Source organism: Tinamus guttatus, unplaced genomic scaffold (genome assembly GCF_059628265.1).
Source record: "Tinamus guttatus ecotype Peru unplaced genomic scaffold, ASM5962826v1 Tinamus_guttatus_pri_ptg000537l, whole genome shotgun sequence".
NCBI classification, from domain to species: domain Eukaryota; kingdom Metazoa; phylum Chordata; class Aves; order Tinamiformes; family Tinamidae; genus Tinamus; species Tinamus guttatus.
Window position 1 is genome coordinate 163,152 of NW_028289071.1, and position 24,196 is coordinate 187,347.

General features: G+C 56.7%; 1 protein-coding gene across 1 annotated transcript; it reads left to right on the forward strand.

Annotated features, from left to right (window-relative positions):
- Positions 1-337: 337 nt before the first annotated feature.
- Positions 338-11,058, forward strand: LOC148592696 (antigen WC1.1-like). The gene is made up of 15 exons (XM_088534097.1): positions 338-404; positions 712-1,026; positions 2,076-2,384; positions 2,629-2,934; positions 3,889-4,206; positions 4,288-4,602; positions 6,325-6,639; positions 7,324-7,386; positions 7,470-7,784; positions 8,120-8,155; positions 8,444-8,581; positions 9,316-9,411; positions 9,852-9,929; positions 10,369-10,521; positions 10,773-11,058. Exons 1-15 carry the CDS (start codon positions 338-340, stop codon positions 11,027-11,029), a joined length of 3,081 nt encoding a protein of 1,026 aa, XP_088390223.1. The 3' UTR covers positions 11,030-11,058.
- Positions 11,059-24,196: the final 13,138 nt, after the last annotated feature.

The following is a 24,196-nucleotide window of genomic DNA, read 5'->3' on the forward strand; positions in this document are numbered from 1 at the left end:
GACCCATTTCCCACCGTGGTCTGCCCTGTTCCACTGGGATGGGCCCCATGATGATGCCCCAGAGCAGTGACCAGGACATCCGCAGTGAAGCCGTGCTGCATATATGGTCATGAAAGGCGCTCGAGAAGTTCATTGGAGGGCTGGGCTGTGACAGAAGGGAGATAACCCCCGATAACGTCTAAAATGGTGCCTGCTGCTTCAATTGGCTCGTCCGGGAGCTGGGCCGGCACCTGCAGATATATATTGGCCTCCCACCTTGTTGTCCTGCACAAGTCCCCAGGATCTGTGGCAGGGAAAGGGTGCATCAGGGCAGTGCCATCAGGGCAGGAGGCTGCGGATGGAGGCAAAAGGACTCTGCATCTCTTGGGTGCTGTGGCTGCTCGTCTGGGTGCAGCTGTGCTGGGGTAAGTGCTGGGTAAGTGTGGGGTAAGAGTGAGCTCTTCCCTGTAATTGAGGAGGGAATGAGGACTGGGACGGGAGATGGGGATCATCTCAATGCTCCCTGGGGACCCGTAAAGCCCTGCAGGTGGTGGGTGCATTTGAGTGGTACCCATGGTGGATCGGGGTAAAGGAAATGGGTCCCTGGGCATCCCAAGAGTGCAGAGGGGAGATGTCTCACACCCCAGGGGCTGGGACTCAGCCCTGGGACCCTACACAGTCACTGTGCTGGGGTCAGTGCCCTCCTAACCAGCCCCGTGTCTGTGTTTGAAGGTGCTGCGGAGGTGAGACTGGAGGATGGAGACAGCCGCTGTGCTGGGAGAGTGGAGGTGAAACACCAGGGCCAGTGGGGGACCGTGTGTGGTGTTTTCTGGGACATGGAAGATGCTGCTGTAGTTTGTAAGCAGCTTGGCTGTGGATTTGCTGTCCGTGCCCCGAAATATGGATATTTTAGGCCAGGATCTGGCCAGATTTGGTTGGACTATGTAATCTGTCAAGGCACTGAGACTGCCTTGTCTGAGTGCCCAAATGGTGGTTGGGGTAGCCGCTACTGCAATCATGCTTCGGACGCTGGAGTTGTTTGTTCAGGTAAGGAGTCATCCAGTTCCTCACCTCTGGAGTGGGGCCTGGGATCAGGGGACTAACCAGGCTGTGCCTTGAAGGAGCAGTGCATGGGTACCAGCTCAGGCCCTGGCATTGCCACTTTCACTGCACTGCTGCAGCTGCTGCTGTTCCTGGGGAAAGTCCCAGGTGAGCCCACCACGGGGTGCACAGACCCCATCAGAATCCTGGGGGCTCAGCCCACCCTCGGATGGTGCCTGAGGCTGAGAAATGAATCCCTCACACTGTCCTACAGGTTCTAGGTCTCCATCAATCTCCTCAAGTTCTGCCAGAATATTCCTGGCAGTGCTGGGTGTCCCTGTGCCCCAGACCTCAGGATGACTTGCTCGGCACCCCATGGCTGGGGAAATGGTACAAGATGCCTGAGGCTCCTGCAGTCATTTTCCTCACAGACAGGAGTGCCTTGGCTGACCCGAAGTGGCTTTTCAGAGGGGACAAGAGCAGGGCCTGGGGCAGAGAAGCAGGGGGATGAGCAGGGCACCCCTTGTCCAGGGCCACCCCGTAAGGACCAGCCCCCCGCGAGCTCTGGGTTGGTGTCTGTGGAGCTGCTGGCTGCTCCCTCCCACGTCACCACAGGAACAGGCTGGTCCTGCTGGGTCTGTGTCACTGACCCCTTCGACAGCGCAGGACACCCTGGGAACAGGGAGCATTTTGGGCTGTTCCGAGGCAATTCCCCAGGCTGTCTCTGAGCTCTGCAGGGCTGAACAGGCTGCAGCAACCGTTAGGGCTGCAGTGCTGGGGATCTGTGCCGGGTAGTGGGGCAGGCTGTGGGGCAGCAGCATTTCCCTGAGCAGTGCCTGTGGCTATGGGTATGTGATTGAGACAAGCTCCAGAGCACTGTGTGGGTGTGAGAGGAGGTGCAGGGGTCTTGAAGGATTTGTGTCATCAGAACCTATTGAGAGCTGCTGTTTGATGTTAATGGGACCCTATGAATGTGGCTGCCATGGTATGTAACTGCCACAAGCTTGTGGCAACTCCCTGTCATTGTGGGGTTTTTAATTTTTTTTTTCCCCCAGGACTTGTTCGTCTCGTTGGAGGAAACAGCCCCTGTTCAGGACGTGTGGAGATCAGAGATGCAGACCAGTGGAAAACAGTCTGTGACTCACACTTTGATGTGAAAGCTGCTGGCGTGATCTGCAGGGACTTGCAGTGTGGCGCTGCCCTGTCTGTCCGTGGGGGAGCTCACTTTGGAGAGGGGGTCGGTCCCATTTGGGATGGAGAGCTGCAGTGTGTGGGGAATGAGCCCTTCATCTCCTCCTGCCCCAGGAGGTCCCTCAGCAACCAGACCTGCAGCCATGCCAACAACGCCGGTGTCACCTGCACACGTGAGCATTCGGGGAGGAGGTGTGAAATGCCACTCACAAGCTATATGCTAAGAGATAGGGGAGCAGGAAATTGACCATGCTGAGCATGGTGTGAGTGCGGGAGGGATGGAGTTGTTGTCTGCAATCCTGCAGTGCTGGAAGCAAAGGAAATGGTATCTCTGTGGCATTTCTATCTTGGGATGATGAGCTAGAGCACAAAGTGATCCTCTCTAAAGACCCTCACTTCCTTTTGTAATATATCCAGGATTCAGGCTGGCGAATGGCAGCACAGCATGTTCAGGGCGATTGGAGCTCGAGGTGGAGGGAACCTGGGGAACCCTCTGTGGCTCTGGCTGGGACATCTCCGACGCTCATGTTCTCTGTCATCAACTCAACTGTGGATTTGCTGAGTCCATTCCTGCAGGAGGGCACTTTGGGAGAGGAACAGGCCCTGTCTGGACAGACACTTTCCACTGTAATGGGACTGAATCCCATTTGGGACAGTGCCCTGTGACTGCACTTGGAGTGTCCCCATGCTCACCTGACAATATTGCTGGTGTTTTTTGCTCAGGTGAGTTCTGGGAAAACGGATTAACTCATTTTGCCCCTTTTGTGTGACTTGGAAACACAAAGCAGGGGAGCCCCTGGCAGTGACAAACTGAATTTCCTGCTGGAGAAACTATGGGTTCCCATAGTGGGATTCAGAGAGCTTTGCTTGCTCCTGCAGAGCACGTTTTCTTGGGGGAGATGGGAGCTGAGCAGGGAGCCAGAATCTCTGCTGCTCCAGGACATCTGGTTCAGGCCTTGGGGCCACCACCAGGCCTGGGCTCCTCTGTTCTCTCCTGGGGCACAGGCCAAGGAGGGAACTGTGGGACACGGTTCCTCTCCCTGAAGCTGCGAAAGATCCTCTGCTCCCTCCTGCAGCCCATACCCCCATCCCAGACCAGACCCTGATCCAATAGCCTGCGGGGACTGGACCATGAGTGCGCCCAGCAGGAGCAATTCCTGAGGCTGAGCAGCACCTTGGGGCTGGGATTTGCCCTTTCTCCTTGTCAATATGAACCTCAAACTTGTCCTTGTTTTGTAAAGAAGGCCCTCATCCCTCTGGTTCTTGCTAAGGACACAAGCTCCACATCCCAGATCCACAGGGGTGTAAAAGGGCAGAGCTGTCCCAGCAGGAGCCAGTCCCAGCTTGAGGATGGAGCAAGGCTACTGCTCACCCTGTCACCCAGGCCTCTTACAGGCCACCACTTCCTGCTGCTGAAGCTGCTCCAGATTCATCCATAAGGACAAATCTGGTGGCTCAGGGATTTGGCTTGACCTCCAATGCTTCCCTGTTTGTGTCACTGAGATAATATTAGAACTCAGCAAGGTTTAGGGCCTGGAAAACAAAATCCCTTGGAGCACTCCCATCCTTGAGCTCCTCACTGTGAGCTGGATACGGATAGGTGAGCTCCAGGATGTCCAAGGGCATGAGAATGGGAAACAAGGCAGCATGCAGGACATTTCCCCTCTCTCCGAGCAGGACTCTCTGGATCCCTGCGTCTGGTTGGTGGAGGGAGCCGCTGTGACGGGCGAGTGGAGATGCCCCTGAATGGGACATGGGTCCGAGTCCTGGATGACCAGTGGGACCTGAACGATGCCAGCGTGGTGTGCCAGCAGCTCCAGTGCGGAGAGGCAGAGCAAGCCTACAACCCACCGAAGTCTGAGCGAGGGACGGGCCCCGTGGGGCTGAGAAGGGTCCAGTGTGCAGGGAAGGAGACTCGCCTGACCCTCTGCAACACCTCCCTGCCTGCGGCAGCGCCTGCAGGAATTGCCGAGGACGTGGGGGTGGTTTGCTCGGGTGAGTTGCTCTGACGGTCCCCAATGTGCTGTGCTCCCCAGGGCTGCGAGCCCCTGACAGCCGGGTTTCTCCTGGGTGCAGGGAGCCGGCGGGTCCGGCTGGTGCACAGGGCAGGGCGCTGCGCTGGGAGAGTGGAGATCTACTACAACGGCACGTGGGGGACCGTCTGTGACGACTCCTGGGACCTGCTGGACGCCACCGTTGTTTGCCGCCAGCTGGGCTGCGGGGTGGCTGTGAATTTCACCAGCTCTGCTCATTACGGGGAAGGCTCTGGACAGATCTGGCTGGATGACGTGAACTGCTCCGGGGATGAAGCTGCTCTCTGGGACTGCCCGGCCAGGCCCTGGGGGCAGCACAACTGCAGGCACAAAGAGGATGCAGGAGTAGTCTGCTCAGGTCTGTGTGGGCAGCCGTGGTGGGAGCCTGGTGCTTCATGAGGAGGGGACGAGCGAGAAGCTGGACATGATGGAACTGCCCTTACTGCCCTGAGCCCCCTTCCTGCCCGGTCCTGGGGACACCCATGCACAGTCCCCACTGGACCTGCTCAGGGCTATGGGGAGAGCACAGGTGTCCCCACAGATCAGGGGGGAGGGTAGTGCTGCACACTGGATGCTTCTCTCTACTCCCTTGGTAAAACAGTGCCTTGCTGGCAGTGCCCTCTGACTATCTGAGCCCTTGCATGTCTAGAAGACTCCCTGCTTCTTGGTGAAGGCACGAGGATCATGTGGAGGGCAAGAAGGTGCTCAAGAGTAGTCAGGATAGATTTACCAAGGGGAAATCATGCTTGACTAACCTGATAGCCTTCTATGATGGAATGACCGGCTGGATAGATGAGGGGAGAGCAGTGGATGCCATCTATCTTGACTTCACCAAGGGTTTTGACACCATCCCTCACAACACTCTCCTAGACAAGCTCCAGAAGTGTGGGATAGATGAGTGGACAGTGAGGTGGATTAGGAACTGGCTGGATGGCAGAGCTCAGAGGGTGGTGATCAGCAGTGCAGAGTCTGGTTGGAGGCCTGTAGCTAGCGGGATCCCCCAGGGGTCAGTCCTTGGTCCAGTCCTGTTCAATTTATTCATCAATGACCTGGATGAAGGCACAGAGTGCTCCCTCAGCAAGTTTGCTGATGATACGAAACTGGGAGGAGTAGCCGATACCCCAGAGGGCTGCGCTGCCATCCAGAGGGACCTGGACAGACTGGACAACTGGGCAGTGAAAAACCTCATGAAATTCAACAAGGCCAAGTGCAAGGTTCTGCACCTGGGGAGGAATAACCGCAGACACCAGTACAGGCTGGGGACTGACCTTCTGGAGAGCAGCTCTGCAGAGAAAGACCTGGGTGTCATGGTGGACGACAAGTTGACCATGAGGCAGCAGTTGCCCTCGTGGCCAAGAAGGCCAATGGGATCCTGGGCTGCATTAAGAAGAGCCTCTCCAGCAGGTCGAGGGAGGTGATCCTGCCCCTCTACTCAGCCCTGGTGAGGCCACATCTGGAGTATTGTGTCCAGCTCTGGGCTCCACAGTACAAGAGGGATGTGGAGCTTCTGGAAAGGGTCCAGTGCAGGGCCACAAGGATGATCAGGGGCCTGGAACATCTGCCCTATGAGGAGAGGCTGAGGGAGCTGGGCCAGTTCAGCCTGGAGAAGAGAAGGCTGAGAGGGGACCTGAGCAGTGTCTATAAGTACCTCAAGGGAGGCAGTGAGGAGGATGGTACTGACCTCTTTTCAGTGGTAGCCACTGATAGAACTAGAGGAAATGGCCAAAAACTAAAGCATCAAAAGTTCCACAGAAACTTAAGGAAAAATTTATTGGCAGTGAGGGTGACAGAGCACTGGAACAGGCTGCCCAGAGAGGTTGTGGAGTCTCGTTCTCTGGAGATCTTCAAACCCCGCTTGGACGCAGTCCTGTGTCACATGCTCTAGGTGACCCTGTGTGTACAAGGGGATTGGACTAGATGACCTCTAAAAGTCCCTTCCAACCTTAAGCATTCTGTGATTCTTAGAATAAGCCTCCCTATTCATGGATGCCATAGAATGCCCTAAGGAATTCTTGTTATGTTTATCTCTGCTCACTTCAGGACCAGCTTGTTCCCCCCAGCTTTGTGTTTTTCCTTCCAGAGTTTGTGGCCTTGAGGCTGGATAACAGTGATGGCTGCTCTGGGCGTCTGCAGGTTTTCTACAACGGGTCATGGGGGAGTGTTTGCTCCAACTCGATGACTTCGAGCACCGTGTCTCTGGTGTGCAAACAGTTGGGCTGTGGAGATGGAGGAATCCTTGAAACAGACCTGCCATATAGGAAGGTATCTGGCCATACATGGCTGGATCATGTTGAGTGTGGGAAGAGGAACAGTTCCTTTTGGCAGTGCCCGTCTGATCCCTGGAACCCACAGTCCTGTGATGACCAACGAGAAGAGACCCACATCACCTGCAATGGTAATGCTGGAGCCACGTGGGCGCAAAGCTCACAGCAGGTCTTGCTCCCTGTTCAGCAAGGCACAATGTTGAGAAGGGGTCTGGAGTGGCTTTTACTTTCCATATGAGATCATTCTGCTGTCAGTGACACAAATACAACATATCCATGAGCAGTAGCTGCCCTGAGCTACCCACATGGCCAAGGAGGGGAAGAGGCACATGCAGCCTCCACCTCACCTTGGTGATCTCCTCTACCACACCTTGGACACCTCTTGGAGGTGCCTGTTGATCTCTTTTGTGAATAGATGGGGCCCAGACAATTATCTTTTAGGTTGGGAAGTCCATGCAGAGCATTCCACTCATGGTCGTGGTTTGCTGAGGGAATGGGGAGAGAGAACGCGGTGCTGGTGGCTCAAGGTTATGTAGGAACCAGGCCGTGCCCAGGGCAGTGCTGGCACCAGAGCTCGGAAACAGCCTCCCCCTGGGGACATGCTCCTGCTCCTCTGCTAACCAGGAAACCTCTTGGGGTGAGCAGCCAGGGTAACCCTGGAGTCCAGCACTGTTACACACTGCATTATCAGGGGGGTTCACCTTTGTCCATGAGCAGGGGGAGGTGCTGGGAGGTTCAAGCACAGCTCAGTCCTGATCCTGTCCACGACCCCCATAAAGCAGCCCCTTCCTTCACTGTAGCGTTTCCTTCTACAGGGAGACGACCAGAAACCCCTCCAGCCCTAGCGGCAGAGTGCCCCAACTCTACGAGCTGCACAGGTAACTGCTGCTCCCTGTGCCCTTCTCACCTGGCCAGGCCCTCCCAACCACCCCAATGACACGGGGGGTTCTGTGTTTTCCAGAGATGGAGAAGATTCGTGTCGTGGGAGGAGAGGACGGCTGCTCGGGCAGAGTGGAGGTTTGGCACCGCGGCGCCTGGGGGACGGTGTGTGATGACTCCTGGGACATGAAGGACGCTGAGGTGGCCTGCAGGCAGCTGGGCTGCGGCCCTGCCGTGTCTGCCCTGGGGGAGGCTGCGTTTGGGGAGGGGACGGGTCCCATCTGGCTGCAGCAAGTGAAGTGCAGAGGGACGGAGCGGTCTCTCTGGGAGTGCACGGTGCAGTGTGGCAACAGCGGTGCCTGCCAGCACAAGGAAGATGCTGCTGTGAATTGCTCCGGTGAGTGGCAGTGCTTGGTCCCCTTGTTTGGGGACATGTTATCCCAGCTGGGCCCTCACAGGGCCCCAGACTCCTCAGAGCAGGGATGTCCCTGCAGAGGTTGGGTGCCTGGTGCCAGGTGGGGAGCAGATGTTACGGGGCAGGGTGTCCTCATGCCCTTTCCTGTGGGGTTCTGCAGCCCCCTGAATGCCTGTCCTGGGCTGTCCATGCTGTCCTCCCCATGGCCCAGAGCAGAGAGCGCAGGGCCTGTCATGGGCACCCAGGGAAGGACTGTTCTGATGGCACTTGGAAGGGACATGCACAGGCACAGCCACATCTCTCTCCCTGCTCTGCAGCTGCACCCAGAATGACAACAGCAGCCCCACGAGCAGGTAACCTGCCCTTCGTCCTGGGTTGGGTCTCCCTGGGGCCAGGCTGTGACCTGCAGCCCGAGGGAAGGGGCCCTGTGCTGGGGTGCAGGGCCTCAGAGAGGAGGCCCAGGGGTGGGAGCGGGTGGCTTTGTGGAGGGCTGTGAGTCACCCAGCAGTGTGAGAGCTGCCCCACAAACCAGCACAGGCTCCCCCAGCCCTGCCATGTGCAATGGTTCGGGACTGGGGTGTCCCTGGGCCTCAGCATGCCCCAGGCGAGGGCCTGCCTCGTCCATGTCACTGCCCATGCAGATCCCACCCAGAGGCATGTGAGGGAAAGCGGAGGAGTCTCCGTGCCTGTTGTCATCTGCATCATCCTGGGGGCACTGCTCTGCCTGCTCCTGGCCCTCCTGGCAGGGCAAGTGCAAAGAGCCAGGGCTCAGCGCAGAGGTGGGTCCTTCCCCAGTGGTACCAGGGTGGACGATGCCTCCTGGCAGCCCTGTGGGGGCTGTGGGGTGTGTGTGAGGGCAGAGAGGGGCTGGGGTGGGGGTGCTACCTCCTGCTCTATTCCTTCACTGCCTGTTTGTGGGACACCCGCAAGCAGGAGCTGTGGGAGTGCTGATGCAGGAGGAGATGGTGATAGAGGAGGTGAGAAAAGGCAGCGAGGGGCTGGGGGAGATGGGAGCAGCAGGAGACATCCAGGGACACTGCTGGCTGCGCTCTGGACAGTGCTAGGGGAGGCGGTGGGGCAGGAGCGGTGCCAAGAGGAGCTCAGGGCAGGGAGTCTCTCAGAGTGGCAGTCGGTCCCTGGGCTGCTCTCTCTGTCCTGCCCTGTTCACCCATGTCAGGGCAGAATCATTTTATGGACCAGTCTGGCAGAGAGTGAGAAGCTCTCTGGGGAGAGGAGCTATGAGAGCTGTTCCCTGGTCAGAGCAGGGACTGACTTGGCGCCAAAAGAGACATTGGGGGCTGTGTCTGAAAAGAGAGCATGAGGTGACATTGCCCCAGACCATCTCCACAGGGGCGTTGCAGTCACTGAGGATCTGACCGTAATGCCTGGGCAGGGCAGTGGGTCTGGGCTGTGGGGTCAGCACTCGTTTGGCTAGGGTGGAAGGGCTGAGTGCCCACATCGGGGTCCTTCTCCTCTCTCCATGTGCCTGTGCTGATCTTGCCCATATCCTCAGCCTTCAGGAGATCTCTGGAGCCCCTCTCTGAGGCCGTGTACCAGGAGATCGACTACAGCCAAGTGTGGGAGAAGCAGGCGAGGTTCGGTCCTCCAGGTCTGTGTGGTCGGTTCTGGAACAGAGCACATGGCAGGGCCCTTTCCACTGGCCCTAACCCACGATGGGACCGTTGCAGCCCTCGGGCCAGTTGTCCCCTCAGTGCTGGGGTCACGGGTTCCTTCAGGAGAGCAGCCCAGTGCTGGGCTCAGGCGAGGAGCTTCCTCCTGACCTGCTCTGCCCATCGCAGCCCGGGGGCACAGCTCCTCCCTGCCTGCCCTGCTGCCCCCATCGGTTGTACCTGTTGGGTAAAGGAAGGGGGTGGCCAGGGCGGCTCTGAAAGGCCCTTGGAGATGGGATTTGTCCCATGGGAGCAGGGCAAGCCCTGGGCCGTCCTCCCCACGCAGTCCCTGCTAGGTGGGTCCCCATCCCCAGCAGGGCTGACAATTGACAGGGTCAGCAGGGCTCATCCCGATAACACTCACTGCTCCTCTTGCCAGGTTCCTCTTCAGAGGGCTCCCTGACCAAGCTGCAATCCGAGTCCAGGGACAGTGAGGAACGTCCTGGGTCAGCACCAGGTAATGGGCAGGGAGGCAGGGGAAGGGTTGGTCTCTCCTCCCCATAGCTGTGTCACTGAGTGTCACCATTGGGATGGGGAGCAATTGCCTTCAGGAATGACTCTGGAGTCATGCAGTGTGGGCAAGCATTGGACATGCCCCACTGAGCTGGGTGCCTGAATGGGGCCTTATTGGGCTCGACTTGTCCCTGCCTCCATCAGGCTCTGAGTTTGTCCCAGGGAATCTCCAGCCCCGGTGCAGACTCCAGCTCTGCTATCTCTGTGGCAGGGGAAGAGGGCACCCCACTGCCTCACACGCACTCCCATAACCCTGGATCCAGGATGCTGGATCTTCTGTGGCCCTGCCAACACCAGTGTCTCTGCCCTTTGTTCCTTCATGTCCTTCCTTCCTCTGCTCTGTGGGAGGGCTCCTGTCATCACCAGCTCCTCTCTTGTTTCAGAGGTCCCTGTCCTGCCCACAGGTGACCCAGCGGATGGCTATGACGATGCCAGAGAAGTATCTGACCCTGGGGAGGATCCTGTTCCTGGCCAGCAAGACTGGGAAGCACCCAGGGAAGCAGAGGATGGTGAATGGCTTGAGGAGGCACAGAGAGGTGAGGGGGAAATGCAGCTGCTGGCTCCTGGGGTGCTGTCCCCAGTGCCAGGAGAGTGGCAGCAGCCTGAGAGCCCGGCCTCCCGGCATGGGGAGGGTACCTGCCTCAGGAGTTTTCCTGGTGAGGAGACGGGGGTGGGATTAGGGGACTGAAGGTCTCAGGCAGTGAGAGACAGGGAGGAAGGGGATTCACAGCCCAGGAGGGGCATGTGTGTGGGGCAGACTGCAATGCACTGGCCTTGCTGCTTCCAGTGGGGAATGTGCACTGCTGGGGGTGTGATGGAGCCCCCAGGGCAATCAGAGCAGCCCCATCCTTTCCTTTCGCAGACACAGCGTATGATGATGCTGAAGGAGCATCCCTGGCACATCCTCATGAGGACACCAAGGCTGTGAGACTGGACCCTGGTGCCAGACTGTCCCTGAACCCAGGTCTGAGAGAGCCCATCACTGCCATGAGGTTGGGTGCAGCTGGGACAGAAGAGAGGTCTGTGCAGCTTGGAGAGTCATGAGTGACAAAGACTGCTCTCCCTTCTGCCACTAGTAGCAGAAAGAGCTGGACATTGCCTCTCTCATCTTTTCTCTACTTTTATCCCATGCATTGCTATTTGTTCTTATTAAAACCATGTGGGAGTTTGACCCAGAGATTGTTTCCCTCCCCAGGTGTTGGATGTCTCCCCAAAGCTGATCAGGGAAGGTGAAGCAGCACAAACCAGCAGTGGGTAAGGGGAACATCTTGGGAAGAGCAGGCTCTGAGACAGGCTGTGCTCCTGCAAGAGCCCGTGATCTCTGGGGTGTGGGAATAGTGATGAGTCCAGCTGGAGGATATTTCTGCTGGCAGGGACATAGAATCATAGAATTATTAAGGTTGGAAGGGACCTTTAGAGATCATCTAGCCCAACCCCCCTGCACACACAAAGTCACCTAGAGCACGTGGCACAGGATTGCATTCAAGCGGGTTTTGAAGATCTCCAGAGAAAGAGATTCCACAACCTCTCTTGGCAACCTACTCCAGGGCTCTGTCCCTCTTAAGGTGTTTATAGACACTGAGCAGGTCCCCTCTCAGCCTTCTCTTCTTCAGGCTGAACAGGCCCAGCTCTGTCAGCCTTACAGTCAGTCTTAGACATTCCCATCCTGCAAACCTCATGCAGGGTTTCCAGCCATATGTGCCAGTCTGCAGAGTCCTATTATGTCCCTCTGGGCAGGATGGTCCAATCTCCTGCCCCAACCTGCTCTTTTCCAAAGGGCTCTTCCTGGGCTACCCTGGTCCCTGGGACAGTTGCCACCACAGAGCTGCAGCACAGAGCTGCACAGAGCCTCGAGTGCTGGGCTGGGGCCCCATAGCAGTGAGCCCGGAGGTGACTGTAGGCCCTGAACGCTAGCCCATATTTCCATGGCCGAGAAGATGCCATGTCTACCCCTAAAGCAGGAGCCCATAGGAGCTGAGACAGGATCCCTGTTCCTTCACTGGGTTTTAGGCAGCTGCTCCCCAGTGCGAATGGGTGAAAGACCTCTCCTGTGGGAGCTGAGTAGGGAGGAGGGTTCGATGGTTGTCCAGCATGTGGCACCCAAACTGCCTCCCTCCTCCATTCAGGGGTCTCTGTGACTTGCTGACCCTTCCTGAGGGGATTCCAAACACTGACAGGCAGGTGAGGGCTCAGGGCAAGCACCCAAAACCGTCCTCGTCCTTCACTCCGGCTCATTTGTTTCCTTGCGCTAATCTACTCAGAGAGCTGTTCCTGGAATAGTGAGAAAGGAGTCACACACATCTATTCCTGTATCTCTTTCTATATAATATATATAGATGAATATGTTCTGATGGTCTCCATGAAAACATCTTCCATCACAAAGATCTTCCCAAGGATGGACTGGGCCTGTTTTTATTTTATCTCTCTCTGACTCATGTTCCTGTCTGAGAGTGTAGTGATGTATTTGCAGCTCAGAAGAGGGTTCTCTGTGCCAGACCTTTGGGAGAGTATATCCTTCAGGGGAGGGCTGAGCTCAGCCCCACATCTTCAGGGCCAGGACTGACACAGCCCCAGGGCTGGCTCAGTGAGTGCTCACCCCATGGTGGAGGACCCCTTGGCCTGAGCAGAGCCAGCACCGCTTGTCTCCACACAGACTGTGAAGAGCCCATGGAAGAAGAGCGTTCACAGAGTGAGACCCCATGGAGATGGGTCATGCACTTGGGTGGGGGGTGCAAACAAAAACCCATCCCCACAGGAAACTGGTGGTTGTCTGGGAGCACTGAGGGGAAGGATCAGGATATGGCACTTGCTCACACTGCACTATGGCCCTGAGGGGTCCATCTCAGTCTTGGCCACAGCTCAGTGTGCACAGAGCCCGAGGGAAGAAGAGGTGAATGAGAATGCCTGGTGGAGGGCAAGATTGCTGCAGTGAAGGAGCTGAAGTACAGAGGTGTCTGCCTTAGAGTAGGATCCCATCTATGCCCCTGTGTCCCCCTGCCCTGGCACGTGGGAGGAAGAGCTGATCCGCTAGAGGGTAGGTAGGACAGGCTGGATCGATGGGTTGAAGCCAACAGTCTGAGGTTCAACAAGGCTAAGTGCCAGGACCTGCACTTTGGTCACATCAACCCCATACAGTGCTACAGACTTGGGGCAGAGTGACAGGAGAGATGTGTGGCAGAAAAGGATTTGGGGTTGTCGGCTGACAGCAGGATGAATGTGATCCATCAGTGTGCCCATGTGACCAAGGCAGCCAGCTGCATCCTGGCTTGTATCAGAACAGTGTAGCCAGCAGGACCAGAGGAGTGATCATCCTCCTGTACTCGGAGCTGGTAAGGCGAATACAGTGTTCAGTTGTGGGCTCCTCACTACAAGAAAGACATGGAAGTGCTGGAGCGTGTCCAAAGAAGGGCAACAAAGCTGTGAAGGGGCTGGAGCACAGACTTTATGAGGAGCGGCCGAGGGAGCTGGGATTATTTTGTCTAGAAAAGACTCAGGGGAGACCTTATCACTCCCTACAACCACCAGAAAGTTGTAATGAGGCAAGGGTTGGTTTCTTCTCCAAAATACCTACCAAGAGGACAACAGGAAACGGCCTCACATTGCACCAGAGGAGTTTGAGGTTAGGAATCACAGATATTAGGAAAAATTCTGTAGGATTTCTGAAGGCCAGCGGCCATGTTGTGAGCAAGACAGACCTCAGTGAAAGAACAAAGGGATTGCTGACTAAGGGATAAGGAAGTGGGCCAAGGTCAGAGGGAGTAAAAGAGCCGAGAGAAACAAGTAGAGGGGGACGGTCGTTAAATGTAAGAACGCGTGGACACTGCTAGTTAGCCTATCGCACTGTATAGTTAGACGCGTGGATGTGGGGTCTTAACCAATCATTGTAAAGAAGTGCTCTCGCTATCGGGGAAGCCTTGCATATAAGCGCACTTGGAACCCTGAATAAACTGGCACTACTTGATCATATCGATTGTGCCTGTGGTGTCCGAGACCCCCGCGCCAACAAGTGGCACCCGAACAGGGACCCTCGCCCCGAAGGCTTCCAGGAGCGCTTACCAGCAGCGGTATCCGAGGGTGCGGGAGGATCCAGCCGAAACAGGCGCTGCTCCGGCACCTGGAAAATCACTGGCGTAAAGATGAATTTGGAATCTCACCCAGGACAGGTGAGCGGCTGGGGAGGAGATGGGGTCCACGCTAAGCTCTGAGGAAGCAACAGTGGTTAAGCTCCTCCAACATATCCTTTCTACGAGAGGACTAAAATATGATAAGGCCTTACTCGAGCCCACATGGGACCAGATCGGGTAAGAATTGTGGGAAGAAGTGAGTAAGGGGTCAAAAGACGCTGTCAAATTAGCCACTGGGTGGCGGTTGGTGCGGCAGGTGTTAAAGGAAATGAAGGCCGAACGTGCTGCTGCAATGGCGGTGCTTGTGACTTTCACGTCACCGAGTTCAGACTGTGGGCTGATGAAAGCGGCTACCTCCTGTCAGGAGGTGTTCATGGGCCCAGTGTTACCATCCGACAAGCTGCGGAAGCGGGGGGCTTCCGAGCCCTGACATCGCCCAAAGGACATCACAGGGCCACCGTCGGATCATGAGCCTCCTGAACCTGCAAGCAGTGTACCTGTAGGACCCACAGGTCCTGTGGCCCCTGCGCGTGGTCCAGGGAGGGAGGAAGAGAGGTCAACTGCATTGACCTACGCCCTTTTTCTTGCCCTCTTCTCCAGCATCTCCAACATCCCCGCGCCGAGAGCAAAAATGAGCCATGGCAGCCTTTGCAAGCACTTCAGGACTGGGACCGCCACGCCACCGAAAACCGCTGGTGTTTGGAGATCCATCGCTAACCCCCCATGCCTGCACCTCTGCCTGCTACACCATCTATGCTCCGGCTTCCAGACCCCCCCGTTGCGCCTGAAGAATGGCCCAGCTGGGTCCAGGACTTGTTGGATCACCTTGAAAAATTAGAGAAGCGGGCTGGGGAAGAAAAGGTGAATGAGATCAAGGAGACTTATGTTGCTGAGGGCTTGACAACAGCCAGGGGGGAGGTACAGGGGAATTTGATCCGTCTTTTAAAGTGGGGGTTGGAGAATTGTAATGCTTTAAGTGAGGACAGAAACCGTTATTAGGGCTATTATTTCTGTTTGCTATGTTCGTCCCTACTATGTGTTGTATCCTTTGTATATTGATGCTGACACGAGGTATGGTTGAAAGCTGGAAATTTGTATGATCCGTAGAGTCATAAAACTGTTGTGCGAAATAGAATCCAAGACCTTGAGAAAGAAGATGTTTGCCTGCCCAGGCTGAGAGAGAAGGAGCGCGGAGGCGGCTGCTCAGCCAGGCTCAGAGCTGACCTCCTCCAAAAGCAGTTGAAGGCAGCTACTCGACTGGACTTGTACCCAACATAACTGCAAACATCCTCTAAATTAGTTTGAAGGTCAAACACCTGAGAGGGAGGAAGATGAGGAAGGCAGGACCCTCAGACTGACAGCTGGGACCACTTACTGGTATGTGCACCTGCGCGACCAGGAGGGAAGGTTATGTGACTGAAGGCGGAGTTTGTCCGCCCCCCGGTCTGCCTGCTGGCACGTACTGGCCCTACGTGGCAGGATGCACCGAGCATAAAGAGACAGTGCAGAGAGAAAGGCGGGGGATGAGACTTCTAACACTGAGGCCTATGTTGTCTCCACGGGGATGCCCGCCAAGTTAGCAGCCTATCAGCAACCCTCTAATCCGCCAACTCGAGAGAATGGTCAGTCTCAGTGTCCTGCCGATGAGTATTACCTCAAGAGTAATTACTCATACTTTGCTTCTTTAATGTGCTTTTAAATTTTTTGAGATTACCCCAGGATAGCCTAGTCCCTCTGATGGTCAAACACAGGGCTGGGCTAAAGGGAGCCCTGACAGAAGTAAAGTTGGGTCTGTGTAAGGTCATGCTGAGAGACTGGAACACAGGAAACTGGACGGGACCCTTGGACTTGGTAACCTGGGGAAAAGGGTATGCTTGTGTCATTACAGATACTGGAACCAGATGGGTACCAGCAAAAATGGGTGAGACCTTGGCTGGAAGCAAACTCGCATACATCAAATGTAGCAGGCGGGCAGCCGGTACCCTAGCTGTGGAAAGTGTGAGCCTGCAGAAGAACAACATGGGAGGAAGAAGTGTTACTATTAGCTGTATATTGTGGCTTTTGGGAGGTAATGTTGCTTTTAATGCTGTTATAGAAGCTGATGCTACTTTTAACACTAATGGATATGCTATGCTTCTTAGGCGTATTGTTAATTATACCCAAATCAAGAGCTGTTGGCTTTGTGGCACAGCAGATCCATTTGATGCACTGGTGTTAGGAATTCCTCTAAGCTATTCCTCTTAGGTATTCCTACAAGACCACTCTAAGGGAATCCACCAGCAGATTCAGCAGTTGATGGATCACACCCAGAAGATACAAAAGGATGTGGGTTTCTTTGGACTGGATGGGTTAACAGATCCATTGGGTATTTCTGGGTGGCTCAAATCTTTGTTTAAGACAGGATTAATGCTTTTGATTGTTATGCTTTTTATCCTGTGCTTATTTAGCTGTGCTTTCAAATGCGTTAAACGAGTGTTATTTTCTACTACCAATCAGGCCTGGCTTGTGCAAAAGAAAAAAGGGGGAATTATAGAAGAATGGTTAAACGATCAGGGTCTCAGTATGGTTACAGGCGGCCTGCACAACCCAGGCCTTGACGAGAGTCTCAGTGAAAGAATAAAGAAACTGCTGACCAGAGGATAAGAAAGTAGGACAAGGTCAGAGGGAATAAAGAGCTGCTGAACTAAATGGATGAGCTAAACAAGTAAGGGGGGCTGTAAGGGTCTTAGTTACATCATTGTCTACCAATTAGGAGCCTTTGTAGTTACATCACTAATTACCAGAATCATATAAATGTACTACATGCAACCTAATAAATGAGGCAAGATCTAAACTCATATTGAGCGTGTGTCTTGTAACCCTGGCTCAGCTCCGGAAGACCCGCGCAGGTCCCAACAGCTCCCCTCATGCAGCCCCTGGTGACACGCGCTGAGGTCACACTGGCTTGTGCTGCATCACAAGGAGGTGACCCCAGCGATCAGCAGGGCCCTGTCACTTCCCTGCCAGGCACGCGCGCTGCTGGTCACTGCTCGCCGTGCTGTGCTCCACTGCTGCCCTTTGGAGCTTCTCGGTGACGAGGAGCGCACACAGGAGGCAGCGGGAGTGCTCGGGGAAGCTCTCCCTCACGGGCTGAGAACAAGGGGCTCGTTGGAGAGAGAGGAGGCCTTGGCGAGGTCGTGGGAAGAGAATTCTTCATCCCTGCTCGACCGGCAAGCCAAGGACAGCGGGGAAGCCAAGATGGAGGGCTTCTGGACTAAGACCGTTGGTCCGGAGCACTCATTTCTATTCCCCGTGCTCCTGCAGCTCTCCACTGAGGGTAAGGGTTTGAGGGCTGCTTTGCCAGGTGCCGCAGATCCTGTTAGGGGTCAAAGCAGCTGTGGCCCCGGGGCTGTAGCCTGCGGAGGGCTGGGGCCTGTTGGGAGAGCGTGGCCTGAGGGTCCTGCCTGGCTTGGGAGACAACGTGTCATCCGGGACTTGTGGGTCTTGCACCTGTGGCTGCCTTGGGTCCTAAGGCTCCTTTGGGCACAGCTCCCTCTGCTCAGGGAGTTGCAGTGAGGGGTCACGTCTGCCTGGGAAGGGGTAAGGCCTTTGGTGGACTGCCGCTATGAGGGAAGAGATCCCCTGTCCAGGAGATGGATGTGTCCCTGCATTCCCCCAGGGTTCTCAAGCACTTGCCATCAATGCCCCTGGTGGAAACAAATCCTTTGCTCTGGAGTAAATCCAAGGAGGTTTCTTGTTTGGGACAACCTCAGTTTCATGCCCCTGCATCCTCACATGTGCTCTAGTGGGCAGATGATGTTTGGAGTTTCGCACTTGCAACTGGCATCCTTTGCCAAGAGTCACTGGCCACTGATCTTGTGCCAAATCCTTCCCCTGTCCCGCCTTCTCCTCTGCATGTCTGTGGGGATCAGCGTAAGGCTGGCAGCCTGAAACAGGGGCACAGGCCACCTGGGCAGCTCGGCCAGTGGCTTCTTGGTTGGCTTGCATGCACGTGCATCGGTCACCCAGGGGGAAGTCGTTTGCGGAGAGCTCGTGAGCTCTCTGACACGGGGCCTGACACATCTTTCCCTCATTCCACAGAGATTGTCACCATCTGGGACGCTGTGTCCCATTACATCCTGAAGCAGCTGAAGCTGAACAAGGTGGGCTGCCGTCCTGCTCCTCCTCGCCTTGGGGGTTTCCGTTGTGCAGAGAGCCCTGGGCCCCTGGGAGCAATCCTTCCCCCAGCGCCACGGCAGCGCACTGCCACCAGCCCGTGTGCCGCAGAGCAGCTCCTTGTCAAACTGGGGGAGAAACTACGGGCAGAGCTCGTGTGAGGAAACATTCGACACCTCGTGGGGCTTCCCTTTCCTGGTGGCTACAACGCAGAGGCCAAGCAGAGAGATGGAGGCATTTTCCTGCCTCTGTCCTCTTTGAGAGCCCTGGGATCTTGTTGTCCACTGCCATGGTAGGAAATACTTGGAGGACGATGAGGACCAAATGTGGAGAGGAGGCTGAGGACAACATCCACAGCAAGGGGCTCTCCTCCAGAGCTTTCCAAAGTCTTGCCCTACTGTAGCGCAACAGCAGGGAGGGCACAGAGCAGCCTGCCCTCGCTCACACAGTCCTCCCCTTCTCCATCAACACAATGCTTACACAGGGCCTTTCTGTCTTTTCTGTGTGCAGGGTGTCCTGCTCAAGGGTCTTGGCACCTTCTGCACAGTCCAGGAGCCAGTGAGCCTGGGTGAAGAAGGGGTGCTCATGGTTCGGAGACCCATCTTCAAGCTGGGCGAGCAGATGGTCTGTGTGCAGGAGTGCCCCGAAGTGACTCTCCCTGGTGAGACAGCAGGGACCACCCTCCGCTTCCCCTCTCCACTGTACCCGGGCTGGGAGTGTGCTCCCTGCGCTGTGCAGGGGCTGCCAGAAGCAGGCAATGCCCTCCACAGCTGGGGAACACAGAGAGCTCCCCCCGCGCAACCCCCCACACAGAGAGCTCTTTCTTGGGAAGGACCTTTGGTGCATTCTTCTGCTGCGAGTGTCGCAGCAAGTCGGGCTCTCTTGCCCTAAATGCCCCAACTCTTGGCTCCACGACACCCCCATGCCTTGATGGCCCAGCGATGCCAGCTGCGGCCCCTGTAGCACTGACATTGCAGACTCTTCCTTGCAGACGATGTCCAGATTGAGACGCTCAACTACCACCGCTTGTCCCTGGCCACCTCCTTTCCGTGGCATGTCATAAAAGACTGCGTGAGAGAGACCATCCACTTGTTCAGATTGCACTTGGGCAAGAAGCAGGATGTGGCCTTTGCCTTCAGGGACATTGGTGTGCTGACCCAACAGGGAGACAGACTTTGCATGAGGTTTTACGCCAGCTGCATCAAAAAGCTGGAAAAAACAGCAAGCTTAATTGCAGCCCTTCTCAGTGTAAGTTGCTCTGCTTTCCAGGCCTACTTCCATTGCTTTGGGAAGCCTCAGTGGCTTCCCGCTCTGGGCAGGCTAAACAAACACCTTCTCCAAAGCTTGGACCCACCAAAGTCCCCACTCCCCAGGGGAGCGTCCCGCCCCACTTCCCTGCATCCTCGTCTCTACAGAATGACTCGCATGGATATTGGAGTCATTCCAGAGCCACTCTCAGGGCTCCCTCGTGCAGCATCTGCATGCCACATCAAGGGCCTTATGGGCACGGTTGGGGCTGAGGAGGCGGCTTTGGAGCGGGGGCTCCTCCTGCAGCACCCGCAGGGGCTGCTGCCTTTGCCAGCAGGCAGGAAGCTGCCTCGGAAACCTCCCAACGGGCCTGTGCTGGCTTGCAGGTCCCTTGGGCAAAGGATCCCAGCAAGGCAGCTGGGAGGGTGACTCTTCCCGGGACCTGCTCTCGCCCCGTGCGCGTCTTCCCCAGGTGAGTGCGTTTCCTTTGCAGCCCTTGGCTGGCTGACAGGGGGCCCTCGCAGCTGCTGCTCAGCCGGGTGCACTGCCGGGGCTCAGTGCTCACAGGCACTTACGCCAAGTTCCCTGGCTTTGGGGGACACTGCCAACCTCCCCGGGGAAGTGTGCACGGAGGCAAAGCATCTGGTAAACGAGGAGTTCTCCTAGGGCAGGAAGGAGCATGAGTCCTGGAGCAAGAGGCCAGGGCAGACAGACCCCTTGCTTCAAACCTGCCTCGTCCTCTGCTTTCCAGGTTTCGGCTCCTGGAGAAAGGCAGCCCAGAGGCCAGGGCTGTCTCCACCGCCTCCCGCTCTGGGAAGAAGAAAGCCGAGGAGCTCAGGAGCACCAGCCCCACCAAAGGTAAGGCCAAAGCTGCCGCCTGCGGGGCACGTTGGCTCCCTGTGCCCCCACGCTGCCTCACAGCAGCCCCCTGGAAAGGTGCTGCTCAGCAGGCTCTGCTCAAGAGCTTCCTCCCTTCCTCCCTGCAGAGCAGCAGCCTGGCAAGCGCCTGCAGCAGCGCCAGGAGCTGTGTCTGCCCGCGCTGCCCAACGCGGGCACAGGCAGCAGGCGGCAAGGCCCGGCGAAGCAGCCTGCTGCCAGGTGAGAGCCTTGGCGGGAGGGAGGAGGATCTGTGCTCCAGAGCGGGCCCCTTTGACCATGCTGGGCCTAGGGCCTCCAAAAGGCCTCCCACACACACCCCACTTAAGGCTGTTCTCCTGCTGGAAGGCAAGCATGTACCACTGTGCATGGGAGCCTCCCATGGCCTTAACTTTCCTCCAGCGTCAGGACGTTTTGGGGAGCTAAAAGGAAATGCCTAGTGCAGGAGCGTTTGTCCAGGAAGGAGTCCCTCAAGATTGCAGGGAATCCCATCCTTTTCCTTGTGGGATCAAAAGCCCCGTACCCTCAACCTCTTGCCTCCCACGGTGTCTTCTCAGCAACTCTGTCAAACAAGCGGGGCATGTGGAGGACGTTTTGGTGCAGAAGGAGGGGAAAGTGGAGCACCGCCCGCATCCTCCGGCCGCTCCTCGGCCTGCCGCTGCCCGTGCTGCTCCCAGGGCTGCCGCACAGGTGTGTGATGGGAGGCCACGTAAAGGGCCCTCAGCGCGGGCTCCCTACAACCCCCAGTGTCCTTTTTGGGATGTGTCCTGCAAGGATGCAAATTTGGCTCTGTTCTCCAACACAAAACGCCTGCAAAAATTCTTCTGGGGTTTTGTTAATCGCAGAAACGGTTCTTTTTGGCATTGAAGGCGTAGAGGACAGCTCAGTGCCTCTTTGGTCCCTGCTCAGTTACGGCAGGAGAGAACAATATTCCCGCTGTGTTGAAAAGGGGCAAAGAGCCCGTGAGGCTCAAGAGCAGGGGCAGAAGAGACGGTGAAGGGCAAAACCCATCAACTCTCCCTCCCAACCGCACAAAAGTGTGATCGAGTTGCCTTCCTGTGCCCTCGCCAGGAAACAACCACCCTCCCGTGCAGTGCGCTCCAAGGGCTGCCTGCATCTCCGTCTTCAAAGAGAGGCAAGGGCAAGCCGCACAGAGGGGACAGCAGGCTGTGGGGGCAGAAAGGGCCCCACGTCAGGAGAAGCTATGGGATGCCATGCAGGGCCCTCTGAGAAAGGGGCATCTCCTGCCTGCCGGGCAGGCAAGGGAGCTTTGCAGGCAGCCAGGGCCCAGGAGGAGGATTGCTGCCTGCCTGGGGCAGCAGCCAAGTTGGCTGAGCCCTTCCGAGGAGGGAGATGGCTGCAGCCAGGGGAAATGGGCGAGGGGGTGGCAACCTGTGGATCTGTGCCTGGACTAGGTGCATCCCCTGCGAGTGGGCCAGTGCCATCTCCCCTGTTCACTCCTCCCTCCTGAACATCCTCCTGAAGTTTGTCCTTCTTGCCCTTACAAAACAGACCCAAAGGCTGAAGAAGCTGGAACCCCTTGGCCAGCGCTCCTCCGCAGACAGAGGCATGCCAGCGGACAAGTGAGTGTGCAAGGCACGCGAGTTGCAAGCTGCGTGACCTTGACCAGCCCCATCCCTGGGGCACCTGAAATCCCTCTGCTGCGGGGCACGCAGCATCCCCTGATACCTACCGGGATAGACAACATCCCCTGAATTCTGCTGGTGAGGGTGTGGAGGAACTGCAGAGGGGAAAAGTGCCAGGGGTCCCCAGGGAGCAGGACAAGGACTTTGTTCCTCCTCCTGCAGACATCAGCCGCCGCAAGCAGAGCAGAGTGCGAAGGTCACCACCGCGTACCAACTGCTTCGGGACCGCTGGAAGGAAAGGGTGGAGCAAAACCAGCAGGAGCAGAAGCAGGAGGAGGAAGGGGCTCGCCGGTAAGTAGCTCCCAAGGCAGGCGGGGTCCCTGCTCCTGCCAAGCCCTTTGTGCCAAGGCCCGGGGGAGAGAGGGTCTTTCGCTGCCCTGTACATCAGGGCACACAAGTGCCCTTGGAGCTTGGCCTCGCCTGTGCTGGGCCCAGCCATCCCTTGCATGGAAATGGGGTGGGGGCTGGGATGTGCCTTTGGATTTCCAGGAGGCACCTGTGTGTCATGACACACTCAGCATCTTTCTCCTCTACCCCTCAGTGCTTCGGTGATGCGCAGCCTCCAGAAGAAAGAGCAGCGAGGCCAAAAGCCGGACGGTTCCGGGAGAAAAGTCACTTTCTCCAAAAAATAAACTCCCTTTCCAAGTTCATGTGAGCCTTTTTTTGGTGCGGTGTGAAGCTTGCAAGAGTCACCAGGGCATCTTTGGAGGGGCAGGCAGGGGGCATAGGGCAGCAGGGAGAGCGTGGAGCCCCCATCCCGGGACACTCTCGCTCTGGGCCATGCCTGTCTTGACCAGAGAAAGGGAAGAAGAAAGGCCATTGGAAAGGCCCTCTAAGGCAGCCGTTTCTGAGATGATGCTGGGCGCTGCGACACTGCTTTCTGCACCCTGGGACCAGCCTTGAGCAAGGGCAGGGGGCTCCCGCAGGGAGAGGACCTGCTTGCAAGGCAGAAGCTCTCCCCCATCAGTAGCCAAAAGCCAAGTGGGCGCCTGTGGGGCAGTCCTGCGCAGCCTGGCAACTCCTGCCTGTGGGCAGCTGGAATCTCAGCTGGGCTCTGGGGAATCTCACACATAACCATTGGTCAGTTGAATTTCCAGCACTTCTCCCTCTTTGGGCGAAGCGGCCTCCAGCTCATTGCTCACATGCTGATGACTCCAGCTCACGTTCCCCCAGTTTGGCTACAAAGATGTTATGGAAAAACATGTTAAGGGCATTCCTTAATTCTAGGCATGCAGCGTGCACTGCTCTCCCCTTGTCTCCACAGCCAGTCATCCCACCAGAGAAGGCAATCAGGTTGGTGAGGCACAAATTGCCCTTGATGACTTCACGAGGGATCTTCCCACTGCCTTAATGTGTTCAGGAACTAGAACAGACCAGTTCCCTGCTGCTTCTGCCACCCTCGTTGTGGACTGGGACATGCCAGGAAGGTGCTCTGCCTGTCCTGGTGCTCCGGGCAGCTCCCCAAGGCTGGCGCAGCTGTAGCTGAGGGATCTGCTGGTGCTCAGCCTCTTCTCTGCCATGGCGGGCACAGGGACAAGAGCTCATCAGGCCGGGCTGGGAGAGCTCTCCCGGCTTTTCTTTTGGGCGGTGGAGCAGTGAGCAGCATCACGTCTCCCATCTCTGTTCCAGCTCCGTGCCCTCAGTATCCCTGCCCCACATCTGGAGTATTGTGTCCAGTTCTGGGCTCCACAGGACAAGAGGGATGTGGAGCTGCTGGAGAGAGGCCAGCGCAGGGCCACAAGGACGATTAAGGGCCTTGAACATCTCTCCTATGGGAAGAGACTGAGGGAGCTGGGCCTGTTCAGCCTGTAAAAGAGAAGGCTGAGAGGGGATCTAATCAGTGTCTAGAAGTACCTCAAGGGAGGGAGTGAGGAGGATGGTGCTGGTCTCTTTTCAGTGGTGGCCACCGACAGAACTAGAGGTAATGGCCACAAACTGAAGCACCAAAAGTTCCACATTACTTAAGGAAACTTTTTAAGGAACTTAAGGAAATTTTTTTTAACAGCGAGGGTGCCAGAGCACTGGAACAGGTTGCCCAGAGAGGTTGTGGAGTCTCCTTCTCTGGAGATCTTCAAACCTGCTTGGACACAGTCCTGTGCCACGCGCTTTAGGTGACCCTGTGTGTGCAGGGGGGTTGGACTAGATGATCTCTAGAGGTCCCT